This window comes from Vanacampus margaritifer, chromosome 5 (genome assembly GCF_051991255.1).
Source record: "Vanacampus margaritifer isolate UIUO_Vmar chromosome 5, RoL_Vmar_1.0, whole genome shotgun sequence".
NCBI classification, from domain to species: Eukaryota; Metazoa; Chordata; class Actinopteri; order Syngnathiformes; family Syngnathidae; genus Vanacampus; species Vanacampus margaritifer.
The window spans coordinates 30,779,313-30,794,719 of record NC_135436.1 but is presented as its reverse complement, the minus strand read 5'-3'; the positions used below and the strand labels follow the sequence as shown (position 1 = coordinate 30,794,719).

General features: G+C 43.7%; 1 protein-coding gene across 11 annotated transcripts; it reads right to left on the bottom strand.

Moving 5' to 3' along the window:
* Positions 1-212: 212 nt before the first annotated feature.
* Positions 213-15,177, bottom strand: nek8 (NIMA-related kinase 8). 11 transcript variants are annotated; one of them, XR_013294040.1, is made up of 17 exons: positions 13,807-13,896; positions 12,711-12,916; positions 12,193-12,425; positions 11,387-11,518; positions 11,088-11,296; positions 10,807-10,886; positions 9,793-9,971; positions 9,186-9,333; positions 8,500-8,576; positions 7,874-7,991; positions 7,656-7,806; positions 6,932-7,095; positions 6,413-6,565; positions 4,211-4,369; positions 3,824-3,898; positions 1,352-2,648; positions 374-1,226 (listed from the first exon to the last, which is right to left on the bottom strand). XR_013294040.1 is itself a non-coding variant. In XM_077565242.1 (16 exons), exons 1-15 carry the CDS (start codon positions 13,851-13,853, stop codon positions 3,870-3,872), a joined length of 2,085 nt encoding a protein of 694 aa, XP_077421368.1. In that variant the 5' UTR covers positions 13,854-13,896; the 3' UTR covers positions 213-357; positions 3,824-3,869. The 11 variants fall into 11 exon arrangements, 9 of the variants coding, with proteins under 9 accessions (XP_077421368.1, XP_077421366.1, XP_077421365.1 ...); XR_013294041.1 differs by having other exon boundaries at positions 376-1,226; positions 1,813-2,648; XM_077565242.1 differs by lacking the exons at positions 374-1,226; positions 1,352-2,648 and adding an exon at positions 213-357.
* Between the last annotated feature and the right edge of the window lie 230 nt (positions 15,178-15,407).

The following is a 15,407-nucleotide window of genomic DNA, read 5'->3' as shown; positions in this document are numbered from 1 at the left end:
ATTGAGCTTTTATCCACGTAAGCGCGTGCAATGTTTTCCATATTGCTCCAATATCCAGCCGCTCATTAGGTGCAGGTACGATGCCCATTTACTGCTAATTATGACATAAAAGAAGAAGAAGAAAACTCACACGTCCTCAAACAGAAGCTTTGCAGCGCCATCTAGAGGTGGAACTCGAAAACAAAGGAGAGACAAATGATGGAGAAATGTATTTTGTTTTGCACATTAAAAGGTGTAAATGCTCACTTGACATGTGCTTTTGAAGATGAGGTCTTTTTAACACCAATTTTCCACGACACTGGTGCACTTCTGTCCCACACGCGCAGATACGGACAAGACTTTTCACCTCCTGTACTGCTAGAGAGCATTACATCATCATTACATCATCACTGGGGAAACAATGGCAATAGAGAAACATGCACAATAATCTATATTCCCCCCCAAAACATCATAATAAAATGATGCGTTCAAACACAAAAGGCACAGGACAAGAGAGTACACAGTGGGATGTGTTCATTCTGCACACGCCTTGGTTGCCTTTTTGAAAATATCTTTTTCTTTTTTGAAAGAATCTTCCTGCCTGCCTTGCATCCTGCTGTGAACTCCTCCATGTTTGCCACCAACAAATGCTAACACACTCGTGGCATATTCAAATTGCAGGACAGAAGAAAGGTAAAGACATTTTTTACAAACTTTTTTGACTTTCTTACCTGCTCAGATTACATGAACGCTTGTTTACTTATGACAATGCTTGACTTTTTGTCACCCGGAAGCACGTGTGACATCATTGTTGATAAGCTTTACAGTACGTCATTGGCAGTATTGTCACTCACAAAAATATTTCACGCCTAATTTAAGATTGATGTATATATAACAAATTCCCATGTACTTAAAAAAATGTCACATAAAACTTATGTATTATGTATTAATTAGTCTAAAAATGCCTATTAGTTTCAAATGCATATTGCTCAAGTTTATGTCGTTAGTATTAAGTATAAGGTATATATCAAGTATAATTACTTTTTAAAAAAACGTTTTTGGGATGTCTGCATTCAGTTTCATCCCAAAAACATAAAAATGCAACAACAACAAAAAAGCAATAAATAAATAAAAATGGACATAAGTGTTTTTCACATAGCAGCATATTTATCGTGTGTAGCTAACCTGATTATTAGGCAATTCAAACAACATACTTTAAATAAATACTCTCATTAATATTAATTTACCTGAGGATTATGCATTACTCTACTCACGTCCCGTCCAGTCATGACGACCAATCCAGTCAGGGCGACCAATCTAGTCACGTCCAGTCAGGGTGACCAGTCTCGTCCTCTCATTATTATTAATTTACCTGAGGATTATGCATTACTCTACTCACGTCCCATCCAGTCATGGCGACCAGTCTCGTCTCGTCACGTCACGTCCAGTCAATGCAACCAGTATAGTCACGTCACGTCGTCATGGCGACCAGTCTAGTCACTTCACTTCCTGTCATGGCGACCAGTCTAGTCATGTCCCGTCCAGTCACGGCGACCAGTCTAGTCACATCACGTCCAGTCAGGGCGACCAATCTAGTCACGTCCAGTCAGGGCGACCAGTCTCGTCCTCTCATTATAATTAATTTACCTGAGGATTATGCATTACTCTACTCACGTCCCATCCAGTCATGGCGACCAGTCTCGTCACGTCCAGTCATTGCAACCAGTCTAGTCACGTCACATCCAGTCAGGGCGACCAATCCAGTCAGGGCGACCAATCTAGTCACGTCCAGTCAGGGCGACCAGTCTCGTCCTCTCATTATTATTAATTTACCTGAGGATTATGCATTACTCTACTCACGTCCCGTCCAGTCATGGCGACCAGTCTCGTCTCGTCACGTCACGTCCAGTCATTGCAACCAGTATAGTCACGTCACGTCGTCATGGCGACCAGTCTAGTCACTTTACTTCCTGTCATGGCGACCAGTCTAGTCATGTCCCGTCCAGTCACGGCGACCAGTCTACTCACGTCTTGTCAAATAAATAGTCTTCATTAGACTAATGGATATGTATCATATCAGGTTTATTTGGTAGGTTTGTGTTAAAATGATCTAAAAAAAAAAATGTGAATGTGAATTTGTCATGTAAAAAAAATGACTTCAATCTTGAAGTTTGCTTGAAATATTTCTGTGACTGTAATCTGTGCTTCTCCCCACGTAGAGAGTGTGAGCACTTCCGCCAGCGTCCGTCTGCAAGTGGCTAATCCAATCAAGTAGAATGCGAGCAGCGTGTCCGGGGCTCGGCGGGCCTCAGCCAGCGCCGCTCATTTGACCCGACCGCTCACTTCAACACTCCGCTCACTCTTCTGTCTGCTGTGCATTGTCAACATCTTCATTAATGGCAAAGCTTAAGTGTGTGTGTGTGTGTGTGTGTGTGTGTGTGCGTGTGCGTGTGTGTGTGCGTGTGCGTGGGGTGGGGGTGTCGTAGGCGGGCCTGAAACCGGTTTTACACTCATACGGGCCTTTTGCTGGCTCGTCACGCACGTGACGCTGGACAATGGCGGGATAACGGCGGCTTGATGGCGTCCACTCACAGGCAGTCATGCTCGGCCTGGGGTGTCCAAACTAGCGAAGGGGGCCAGTTGCGGCTCGCCGTCCATTTTTTAAAGGCCTGTGCGAAACAGTGCTGCTTTGTGATATGATCTCTAGAAGTTCTTTTGACACAATGAATGAAGTGAATGGAAAATCTGTTCATCTGTTCCAGCCTTCGGACCAAAAGCAATTGAATTTCATGGTGTGTACATGCCATGGACTTTTTAGTGTAATATTTCTTTTTCATAAATTTAAAACCTTTTCACACTCTTGTTTTGAACTCATTTGCTCCCCAAAACGTCTAATAAGTTCTTTTAAATATTACCAGGCTCCCAAAGACGTATTTATACGTTTAAAAAAATACAATTGTTTTTATTTTATGCTAGAGCATAAAGAGAACAGCTTTGATGCACCTTCTGACCTTTAGAGAATCCTCGAAGCAATGGTAGTTATTACAAAAAAACGGCCAGCAGGTGGCAGCAGAGTATAAGAGATCAGCCATGGCCATGTTGCAAAAAAGCGCTTTTGTCAGAGTTTTCAGCAGGTTGGTGAATAATGATGAAACTTAGCTATATGCTAATGCTAATTGCTGCAAAACGGAAACAGGTAGAAATATACTTTTTTTTCCCGATGAAAGAAGAGACTCAAATCTTTTTTTGGTAGGTTCCATGTTTTTATAGCAATAGAAGAGAACATTCTGTGGGCCTTGCAAAATCAGTCCAAATCCAGTCAAACAGCTGGGAGCGAAGGGGGTTGCTTCAGGGAAAATGGCTGCCAGTGAATGAGTTCATTTAAAAAGAAATATAACTTTAGGAAATTATTTTCACAGGCGGCACATTTTGTGTTCTTATTTGGAAAATGTGATTTCGGTTGACGTAGGTTTTACTTCCCAATTCTTATGCATGCGATGATCTTGTTGATCTTTGATCATAACGTGTTGCGGATCCTCTCGCACGTATGAGCGTGTTTTCGAGGCTTTTTCTTGTTGCTCGTTTTGACATCTATAAATACGGATAACCTTTCCAGAGCCCCCCGCGGGGCACGTGTGCGACCTCTTTGTTGTACTCCGTTGTTGGAACATTTTGGATAACTGTGAGCTTTGTGGAATTTGTCTTTCCTGTTCCAAGTGCACAAAAACAAAATCGCTACACACGCGCACACTCACAGAACGTGTCCAAAGTCTTTCTCGAAGAGCGGACGCTTTTCATTCCCATAAGAAGCTTTTTTGTTGACGTGTGAACTGAGAGGACTCACAAGTGACCGTTTGGTCCTGAAGGGAACGTTGGGAATGTTCGCGTCGTCATCTCGGTGCAGTTTCATCGAGTAAAGCTGAAACAAGCAGAGACCAAAGAGTCCAAACATGAGGAATCACGTCAATCAACATGATGGGAATACTAATAATTCATAGTTTGTACATGTTGTACATGTCCACACATTGTGATCAAAACTAAGGGAGCAATTGGACAAAATCTCGAGTTATTATCACTTCAAACTAAAATGGCCGACACTTCCTGTGTCTCTTTGGCCGTGGCTACGTTAAACTTTTTTGTGCTCTACTAAAGTGTTCCAACCACCTTTGGTGGCTGGATTAGTACTTGCCCCCCTCCCAAAAAAAAAGAAGGCCAATGGGCAAAATCTTACGTTTGATTGCCAGCAGGCTGTTGCCATGACAACACGCCACGGAGGTGATGGTGAAGGGGTGGCTCTCGTCCAGCTGCAGCGCCTTCGGGATCCCCGAGTCCTCCTCTTTCCTCCCCAGGCGTCCGCGGGCGCCTTTTCCCCACGTGTACACCTCGCCATCTGCCCACACGCAAGATGAGCGCAATTCAGATGGGCACGCGACACGCACGCACGCACGCACGCACGCACATCAGTTGCTTGGTTTCACCAGCTTTTAGTTTCCCATAAAAAAGAAAAAAAGAATTCTATTCAAAAATGGGTTCCAGTAATGTGTGTGCGCGCTTATCAAGTCTCCAGAAAGTCCTTGCTCAGTTTTGCGGGGACGACTTTTTTGGTTCTCATAAAAAATATATAAAAATGTGATTCCCACATTGTGTGTGATTTATTTCATGTACACATCAAGATTATTTTAGTTAACCAAAACTAACATTTAAAAATAAACTTTGTTAACGAAATAAAATAAAAACGAAAATGCTTCTTAAAAAAACAAACTAACTGAAATTACATTTTATGTTTACAAAACTAACTACAATTATAGCGACAATTTCCTTCATTGTAATCTTTGGTAATTCATTTAATGAATGAGCCTTTGTGGATGATTTTAAATGTGCTTTTAAGAATATTTATTTCGACATTAACCGGAATAAAGACGTTTGAAAGTGTGTCACAAAGAAGTGATGTCATGTAGCAGCAGCCAATAGAAAAGCACCTTCAGATGACGTCGCTCCGAGGCGACAATTTTGCTGCTCCAAAGGCTCGCCTGCTTTTTCATTTAACTCAGCCGAAATGCAACGCTAGCTAAGAAATGTGTTACTTTTTATAGTTAACATTTTATTTGGAATATTGCGCACAAGTAATACCCATTTTAAAAAAACAAAAAACTAAGCATACATTTTTTTTTTTACAATTAACTCTTTGACTGCCAAAAACGTTAAATAACGTTTAGTAAAATCCTATGGAGGAGTGCCAAAGACGTTAAAAGACGTTTGTTTCAAAACAGAGGTGAAACTAACCATTTTCTATTGTTGATTACTCAAAAAGGGAATAAGGTAGAAACAAACTTTTTTTTTCTGATGAAAGATGAGAGTCCAATCTTTCATTTGGTAGTATGTGTGTTTCCATAGTCCAAACACAACATTTTCTGTGGACCTTGAAAGATCAGAGAAAAGATCAGTCAAAATGCTTAAATCGGCTGGCAGCCACGGCATCCCTTTTCTGAAAACGTCTGGCAGTCAAAGAGTTAATAATAACTAACAGAACCCCAAACTAATTAAATCTAACTACATTTAAAAAAGAGAACTCAAAACAAAATAAAAGCTAACCAAAATGAAAATTCCCAAACTATAATAACCCTGACACACACACACAAACGTCGCAGGGCATCTCCTGCAGGGGCGACACAATGGCTCCATCTGCCAACAAAGGCGGCCCTTGATGGGCAGAACCTGGGGGGGGTCATTCATTCACTGGCACAATGTGACATTTCACCATTTGTACCCTCCAGCGTGACACGTGCGCACACGCGCGCACACACACACGCACACACCCTACACTATGTTTGTGGGGCCATTGCATGGACATAATGCATTAACTAGCCCCGCCCCCTAACACCAAGCTTCAAAAATGATCGGCTACCCCCATTCCTTATTCTAACCCCAACCATAACCCAATTCAAACCTAAACTCTAAAACCAAGTCTTGACCCTCAAAAAGAGGTCTAAAGTTGGGGGGCCGTCCAGAATGGCCCTACGAGGACAGTCTGTAAAATCCCGGAATATGGGCCCGACCCGAGAACAAAAAAAACAAAAAACACACACGCGCACATCTGTGACAAATCATCTTCAGCCCAAAAAAAAAAAACGGTTTACATTATTGCCATCCATTTTCAGCCAAGTGATGGGTTAGGGTTAAAATAATTGACAGATTTATCGTTAGTTGCAGTCCAACACTGACGAAAAGCCGTGGCCTGAAAATTGAAGGTGCGCGTTATTGATTGATTGATTGACGACCACCACCTGGCACAATAGAAAAAAAGCACACCTACTACAAACGATTGATAAATCGTGGAAGATTGCAGTATTCCAGTTCTGCACAAAGAAACGTAGACCCCCCCCCTAAAAATGTGACAGGGCCAGTGAGGAATTCCTCGTTGGCGTGTACTCACCCGACCCGATGGCCAGCGTGAAGGCGTCTCCACAAGCCGCCACGGTGACGCCCTGCAGGCCGGGCACGGGGTAAGGGGTGCGACTGCCCCGTCGGGAACTGCAGCCCATCTGCCCGTGTTGGTTGCTGCCAAAGGTGATACACTGGCCGCTCTCTGGGGGGGGGGCAAGCACGCAAAGGTGAGCGGCCGTTCATGACCACAAAACACTTTGGCGCTCCTGTTAGCTTGCTTTCTTTCGTAGCATCTTTTTCAAACTAAGGCCCATGAACCGCAAAACTATTTGGAAAACAAAGTTTGATGCCTGCATATGGGCAACGGCGCGCACACAAAAAAAACACACAGTATGTGCGGTGCACAGGCTCCCTCTAGTGGTATGCAAAAGAATCACTGAATTAGTGCTTTTCTTGCTTTGAAAGGAAAAAAGAAAAAAAGAAATTCTCACTTGAGTTTTAACCTTCAAGCAGATAGATTAGATTTTGCGTTTTGAGTGTTGCAAGAGGCGGGTTGATTTGATCGGACCTGTCACAGCGACAGAGTGGGCCGTGCCGATGTCAATGCAGACAATCTTCTCCTTGTTGAGCGGCGCCGAGCGGACGGGCGCAAACGAGTGCACCTCCTCCACCTGGCTGGAGGGACTGGGCTCCTCGTCGGACGTGATCTTGTCCAGACCCAACTTGTTGAACCTAACAACAAAAAGTTTCCTCAGGCCACTGCAGACGACGGCCATCTTGCTTTGTGACAAGTCATCAAAGGTGGGCAAACGTACGCACACCAAGCGATGAAATAGAAGTACAGAAAACAGATCATTTTTGAAGAAAGGGAGGGAAGGGATTTAAAAAATCGGATTCACCAGTTAACCAAAACCAATAATTGACAGATTAATCAATAATTATCTTGAATGTAAGTCAAGTATAGATTGTGAAATGTACTCAAGCCATTAAGGCGTAAAATGGGTTAAATACAACCGATTTTGAACATGCCGCCGTAAACAACAAAAAGGGAGGAAAAAAAAATGAAATTCTACTATATAAATATGCCAAATTGAAACCTGATGAAGAAGTTCAACTTGAGTTACAAGTTTGCTCCTAATGAGAAGAAGAAAAAAAGGCATGTTGCCATTTTAGGCAAGCAAAACAAAACGCAGCTTTACCTACCCAGTTATTAAGAGAAAAACGCACCTTACATTCCTTTCTAATCACAAAGTACGAGTACTCAGTTACTTCCCGCCACTGCAAGTAATGACCTGTTGCTTCCGCACGCCAGGATGCTGTTGCCAGCGCTGACGATCATGGAGCAGTCAACGCCGCACACGACCCTTTGGGCCTCAAACTGGGCAGGTAAGCACACCTGCTGGGGACAGTTGTGGGTGTCCTGGGTGCCAAGACCGAGCCGACCTGGCGGGCAGAAAAAGGACGGCATCATCAATACATGAAGAATTTTGACGTCGCGTCTGGTGATTACCGTTGTCTCCTCGCCCCCAGGCGAATACTTCTCGTTCGTTGGTCATGGCGAGGACGTGGGAGGCGCCGCACGACACCTGCACCAGCTCGTAGCCCAGCAGCGCCTCCACGATTTTGGGCTGAATGGAGTAGAGGAATTTAATGTTGTCGATAGCGTGGGAGTTGAAATACACGTGCATCCGTGGCGCTCATTCAAATGAGGCGAAGCTCATTTTTGATGCCTCGGACAGATCGTCCAATCATCACGCAGTCGCCGAATGTCTGGGCCGCCGGCCCCCACAGACGCTGAACGTCCGATAAGGAGAAATGGGAAAAGTAGCGACAACCTCTACTTGAGTAAAAGTACAATTACTTGTGTAAAAAAAACGACTTTGGCAAAAGTAACAAAGTATTTGTACTCTACGAAGAAGAGTCTGATTGTGTAAATGAGTACAGTCATTTGAATCAGATCTGGATCAAACTCAATTTGGCGTTCCAGCGTCTAACCATGGATACATTATGGATAAACGGCGAGGCTACATTTTGTTTGTCAACAAAGTAAGCCGGAAGTTCTTGATAAACATCTGCGGACAAGACCCGAGATGACATTACAAATGTGCCAATTTTGTCCGTGTGGAGGTCGCGTACCTGTGTGACGTCGTTGAAGTTCCCGTGGCCCAAGCAGCCGTTGCTCCCGCTTCCAAAGGTCATGATGATGCCTCTGTCTGCAAATGACTTCATTACACAACACTGTACTGGTGGCGATTATGGAGAATGATAATAATAATAATAATATGATGATGATGATGATGATGATGATGATGATGATGTGAGGCGCTCGCATCAATTGGATGACACGTACATCGCACGTTAGCATGAGCTCGTGGTTGGCTGCGAGCTCCTTCGTTAGCCGCTGCAGCAGCAAGCGACAATTGCGTCAAAAACAGAGAAGGAAGGAATTCTTAAACTAAAATGAAATATAATTACAGCAAAAATGTCCTTTGTTTGATTTCATCTTTGGTCATTCATTTAATAAATGAGCCTTTGGGGATGATTTTGCCTGCTTGACTTTTGGCGCCAATGGCTCGACTCGCCTGCTTTTTCATTCGACTCGGTCGAAATGCAACGCTCGGTAAGAAATCCAATACTTTTTTCATTTTAGCATGTTGTTCATTAAACATTGCGCAAAAGTAATGTACTTTATTTTTTTAAACAACAAAAACTGACAGAACCACCCTGAAAACGAAATGAAATAAAAAATGTCAAAAATGAAAATGCCAAACCCATAATAACCCTGAAGCAAAAACATCTTGGCTCAGGCTGGGATCTCTCACCCGTCATGCAGGTGGTGAAGAGATCTCCACAGGAAACGGACTTGATGGTGACCCCGGACTGACCTTCCAGGAAGCGTGAGATGAACTGCGGCTGCATCTGCTCCACCACTCCGGGCAGACTCGCCTCGACGGAGCCCACCGATGGCGCCTGTTAACATGATCGGAAACAAAACCTTCGGCCGTTGCGCTCTCAACAAATGATACGTGCGGTGCCTCAAAACGTGGTTTCCCCAATACGGACACGAGAGGTCGCCGTCATGCTTGTTTGCTTCATTCTTGAGGTACTGAATCTTTGATACTCAGTGCAGCTTGCCTCCTCTCTTTTCTGATATTCTCCCAGACTATAGGGGGCAGTGTAGAGAGGCGACAGCATACAAACAACACTCCACCATGAGAGAAGAAGAAGACACTGTGCTAAAGGAAGCTATTGCTTGCCCGCCAAGTTTCTTCATTGTTTTGATTTCTGTAGGTGCGTGACGTGTCAAATGTGGATCATGTGGACACCAAGTGGGGGGGGGGCGTAGGTGGAATTGGCCCCCATGTCGCCCGCCACTCGTTTCAATGTCATTTGCTTGCGTGACGAGGACGTGAATTTGTCCTCACGCACCTCCCAAGTGATGAGGCGGCCCGACTTGGTGACGCCCATCTTCTGCGTGCGTCCCAGCGACACCTGCAGCACCTCGGTGTTGAGCATGGGCAGACGCAGCGGGGCCGAGATGCCGCTGCCCCACGTGTACACCCACGACAGCGGGAGGGAATGCAGCTTGCCCGCCGCACTTGAGCCGTCTGCACACATCAACAAACAGCAGCACACCTTCAGCTTGTGTCCACCAGGGGGCGAACGGGAGGGAGAAAATCATACCGAATAGAAATGTTGCCGTTTCTCAAACGTTTTTCTTTTGATTGAGCAGACTTCAAGAAAATGAACGATGTTACGCTAAAGTGCAAGTGTAAGCATAAACAGGAGAGTTACTTTTGTTTTTTATTTTATTTTGAATTCGACATTTTTAAATGTATCTCAGTTTTAGTCAAGTTTCAATCACGCTTGTTAGTTTATTTAGTCAGGACAATCATTTGACCCTTGTATATATATTTTTTTGTAAGCAGATAAATGTTTACAATTTGAGATCTAAAACTATTTCACATCAAATGTTCTCTCATATTTTTGATGAAACGCAAGCTCACACACAATTCAAGTCGCTACTATGGCTCCATGCTACGAGCTAGTACGTTAGCCAGTATGAGACATGATTGTTGGAACGTTATGGCCGTTGGATTAATGTTACATTATAACTTGATTTATTTATTTTTAAAGCTTTCAATGTGAATCCACTTCCTGTCCGTCCCTTGTGTTTGAGTAAGTTGCACTCGCTAGCTGCGGATTTTAAAGAGGGTGTGTCACATGACACATTAGCAGACAGGATTTTTTTCTTCTCCAAAATGTCTACGGACTTGAGTTCACTTTTTCGTCTCACCTTCATTAGTTGAGGAAAATGCACACAGATTTAGTCTCACTTATTGTTTATTAATGACGGTTTTAGTCTAGTCTAGTTTTGGTGCGCTGACGAAAATATTTGTGTTTAACGAAATGAAGGCTACGCTGTACGAGATCTTTTGCTACCTCTGGACCTGCCGGTCGGCACTCTGCCTCCGGTTCTGCCGTGTGGCCCCGCCTGCACAGTGGACAGGGGTTTCTCAATCCTGCACACAACAAGACATTTCAACTAATAGTGTGACTGCTGCTCCCTTTTCAAATTCATTTTATTGTGAGTCTACCAGTGACAGACATTTGTCAACCAAACTTCATGTCATTGTGCAACATGGAACTGGCTTACGACTTCTTTTTTTTTTTTTGTGTGATGGACTGGTTTGGGGGGCTGAATTCCCCAAAAGGTCGTTCACCTGCGCATCTTGACGTTGCCGATGTCCGTGCAAAGGTTGAGCAGCGGGCGAATGCAGACGGGGAGCGCCATGATTTCGTTGAGTTGAGGCCGCTTGGAGGGATCCAGGTTGAGCATGTTGAGGATGAGCTGACGAAGTTCTGGGCTGTAGCGGTCTGAGATTGGCGCAAAAGTGCCGCTCATGATCTTCAGCACCAGGGCGGGGAGGTTCTGAAAAAACGTCAGCCCAAAAAAAGAAATAAACATTTTTGCGGGAGCTCTTTAAGTGAGCGCCTTTCAAATGAGGGGACGCCTTCTTACGGCGGCCTCAAAGGCTCTCTTGAGGCTCGCCAGCTCGTAGAGGACGCAGCCCAGGGCCCAGATGTCGCTCTTCTGGTTGTACGGCTTTCCCTCGCAGAGCTCTGGCGAGATGTAACACGGCGTCCCCACCACCTGCGCAGACAAACACACGCCTTGTGGCGTCATCAAAGATTTTGCAATGCGATTGTGCTGACAAGTCTTGGGGCCACACTAACTTGCAAAAGTACAGTTGTATTTTTAAAGGAAAAGTTGCTTTTTAAGGTCAAAAGTAATAACATTACCAAAAAAACTGTATTTTATTTTCAAGATTTTTTTCCCTCATTTTTACTATTAAAAAAGAAACAAATTAAGCCACTTTTTTGGAGGAAAATATAAAAATACAAATATTTTATCCAGAATAAAGTTAGGATTTTTGTTTGGAGGAGGAATATACCGGGGAATATATTAAAAAAAAAAAAAAAGGCATGACATTTAGTTGCATTTTTGTGTATTTAGTTCATTGACTTCATTGGCACAAAACTGACTTTTTCGTCAATAATACACAATTTTGTTTCCTCCAAAAAGCATTTTTTTGGTGGAAAAATATACACATTTTTTCTTGAAAAAATATGGCTGTTTTTCCAAAAAAATATATATACATAACTTTGTTCTCATGAGATGACTTCTTTTTTTTTTTTTTTTTTTTACCACAACTCATTGTCGTAAGGTCCTTTATTTGGTACTTTTTTCCTTTTCAGTGTGGCCCTCATTTTCCTCGGTAGAACGGCGACGTCCACGCATGCTGTCGAAGTTGAAACGGAACTCACGGTGTACGCTTTGCTTTTGCTGACCAGGATTTTGGAGATACCAAAATCGCCAATCTTGACGATCATCTGGTGCTTGTCCAGCAGAATATTCTGCGTCTTGAGGTCCCTGTGCAGGATGAGCTTGTTGTGGACGTGGTAGAGGGCCAGCAGAATCTGCACAAAGAAGTGAAGGATGGTGTCCTCATCCAGCAGGGAGTTGCAGCGCTTCTGGATGTAGTCAGCCAGGGTTCCACCTACAAGTCAACACAAGACATTTGAGTTTTATATGGCCAACAACCTAGATTGGCCGTTGTCCTTTCAGGCATGGCTTCTTGAGAATTCTTTGTAGGTCTACTTATGACACGCACGTTTAAGAAATGTTGTGGCTAACCCAAACAGAAGGCACTTACAGATGTCATCAAACCCCAAAATGGCCGCTTTGACCTAAAATGGCAGCTTCCTGTGTCTTTTCAGGCATGCCTTCATGTGACTTTCCGGTGCATGTCTGCTAAATGTCTCGCGGACTCTATTTGTCTTACCCGGCGCGTACTCCATGGCGATCATAAGCGCCTTGTCCTCCAGGAAGTTCTCGTAGTACTCGATGATGTTGGGGTGGTTGAGCAGCTTGAGCACCTGACACTCGTTTTGCGCGGCCAGGCGCTCGTCGCGGGACATCTGCTCCACGGGGATCTCCTTCAGGATGACCAGACCGCCGTCGCTGCGCCGCCGACAGAGGTGGACGATCCTGAAGGACAGTTTGGGTGTCGGTTACACAAGCCTCTGGAGCACATTGACAATTCCAAACATCGAGACATGTCTGGCATTTCCGCAATGCAAATGCTTCCTTGTACACCTTGTAAACAAACGGCGTATGGCATTGCATTTGCCTGTGACTGGCATACAAAGCAGGCAGATTGTTGTAGTGGTCAAACCACATTTCATCCCATTTTGAAATCAAAATAATCAAATTACAACCATCCAAAGTCCAATGATTTTCAATGGAGAGCTTCCTTTCATCGAGTTGACCACTTTAAACTCGGAATTGTCAGTAGCCCATGTTTTTAACATGCAGAAATGTTATCAAAGGAATTAATGACTTTGTTCAAATCTAATTTTCTACCAAATACATCAATCAGATTTAGCGGAAACTTAATATGTCACACGAAACGTACCACATTTTTTCCTAGTGTTCTTTTTCCGTACACGTATGACATACAATGTGCAAGAAAATTGCAACAACGCATGCGATAGACCAACAACGTATTGGAAATAGTCGATTTTCAGTTTGTCGCTTATTTTGACGGCTTGTTACCAACTTTCCCAAACTTGTAGCGCCGACTAGCTGTTGTTATTACTGAGTGGAAAATTTAAAAATATAAATGTATATACTATGGGTCATTTGAAACAAAGTTATAAGACGTCTAAATATGAAACGAGTTACCCATATGTTTAATGGCCGTGTGTGTGTGTGCGCACGCGCGCGCGCGTGTGTTGTCCACAAAACAAGCTATTTATTAGCCGAGCGTTTTTGACTCACTTCGTCAATTTTTACACGTAAAACGTGAGCCTACACGTAAACAATGTGTGAAGGTACGAAAGGAGTTGGATAGATGAGATGAAGACCGCTTGCTTTACCCGAACGCTCCTCTCCCGACAACTTTGATTTTCTCGTATTTCTCCATCACGTCGGCAGAACAAACACTTCCGCCGTCTCCCTTGGCAACCCGAGCCTTGGCTACGGGAAGTGTTGAGGAACAAAATAAAAGGCGAAACGCAAAATTTAAATTTAGCTTCCGTCTTGTTAAATACAACTTGTCAATATAGTTCGAGTCATGTTGGAACCATTTTGACATTTAACTGCAGACTTCAGTACTATTAATTTAATAGCAAGCTATAAAACCCCATGACCACTTATTGGCAAGAAAGTCACATTAAATTTATGTCAACATCAGTTGTCATACAAAATGGCGACCGCAGCTACAGCTCTTCAGCCTGCCCAAACCAAACACAATCTGTTGGGTCAAAATTGATTAACCCAAATTTGGGTTACAAATAAAATAACCCAAAATGCTCGAGATCAGCGACCCACCAAGTGTGTTAGAAAACATGCAACCTAGAGTTGTTGTTTTTAGGGATGCACGATAATCAATATCTGTGGCCGATAATTATCGGCAATTACCAAACAATTTGACCTGAGAGATCAACCAGATAATAAAGAAATCTGCTGATAATAGACATGCCACGTTGGTCCATCTGTTATGGTTGTGGTTCAAGTTGTGCTCAACTCCTCAAGCCCTCCCCTCTCCTATGGCAGTGTGGCATGTCTCGCAGTTTTCCGTTGCATTTTTAAAACATGAATGTTTTGTTTTGGCAAATTCAAAATGAGTTACTAGTTGTCTGAAGCAGAGATATCAATAAAATTCAGCTTCATGGTGCTTTACACAATGTTTCAATGTATTTGTACATGCTGGACTTATAGTCAAGTCAATTTTAATTATCGGCTTACTTATCGGTTATCGACATCGGACCTTTCTAAATTATTGATTTATCGGTATCGGTTGAAAATAGCATTTTCGTGCATCACTATTTTTTTGTGCGTCTTCTTGGATTCCATCAAATGCCCAAAATGGCTGACGCCGACTTGGAGGAAAATGATGTGAAATGGAGACAGCGTGCAGGATAATAAACACTTTGTGTTGTGACAAAGAAAGGCCTGTGCAGCAACACGACTATTACCATCCATCTAAAAGCACGCGAACCTTCTGGCTAAATTGCTTCCGTCGTAGCTGCAGAAGGAATGAAGATAGCCGAGCGGGGGCGGCGAGAGAAATCCGGCCGGTGTCTTTCTCACGAATATAATATCTGTAGAAAAAGCACCTTGAGGAAGTTTGTGACATGCCTTGGACCGGCTTGACGACATATTCGAGTGCGACAGGCGGCGCACTGAAACTCACACAGGATGTTTGTAGAGGACTTGAAGGCCGCTTGTGTTGTTACCATCAAAACAATCACTTTCAACTCTTCCCCTCCCACACAAAGCAACGCACTCTCCCACGGGACAGGATGTTATGTATACCTGGCGGCGGCGGCGGCGGCGGCGGCCACATAACATCTCATAATAGTGCATTGGAGTGGGGTTCATATCAGCATTTTTGTTTGCTGAGTGTACCTAATTAAGTGGCCGATGAGTGAAGTGACATTTGGAATCCCAACCCAGTCTTAGTTCAAACCCTACT

What these genes read in the sequence shown, in the direction of transcription:
- nek8 (XM_077565242.1), bottom strand. Translation starts at nt 13,853, where the DNA reads ATGGAGAAATACGAGAAAATCAAAGTTGTCGGGAGAGGAGCGTTCGG. An exon ending in GGCAACGTCAAGATGCGCAG is followed by an intron (nt 10,887 to 11,087) that starts GTGAACGACCTT and finishes TGTTGTGTGCAG; the next exon opens with GATTGAGAAACCCCTGTCCA. An exon ending in CTGGCGTGCGGAAGCAACAG is followed by an intron (nt 7,096 to 7,655) that starts GTCATTACTTGC and finishes TTTTGTTGTTAG; the next exon opens with GTTCAACAAGTTGGGTCTGG.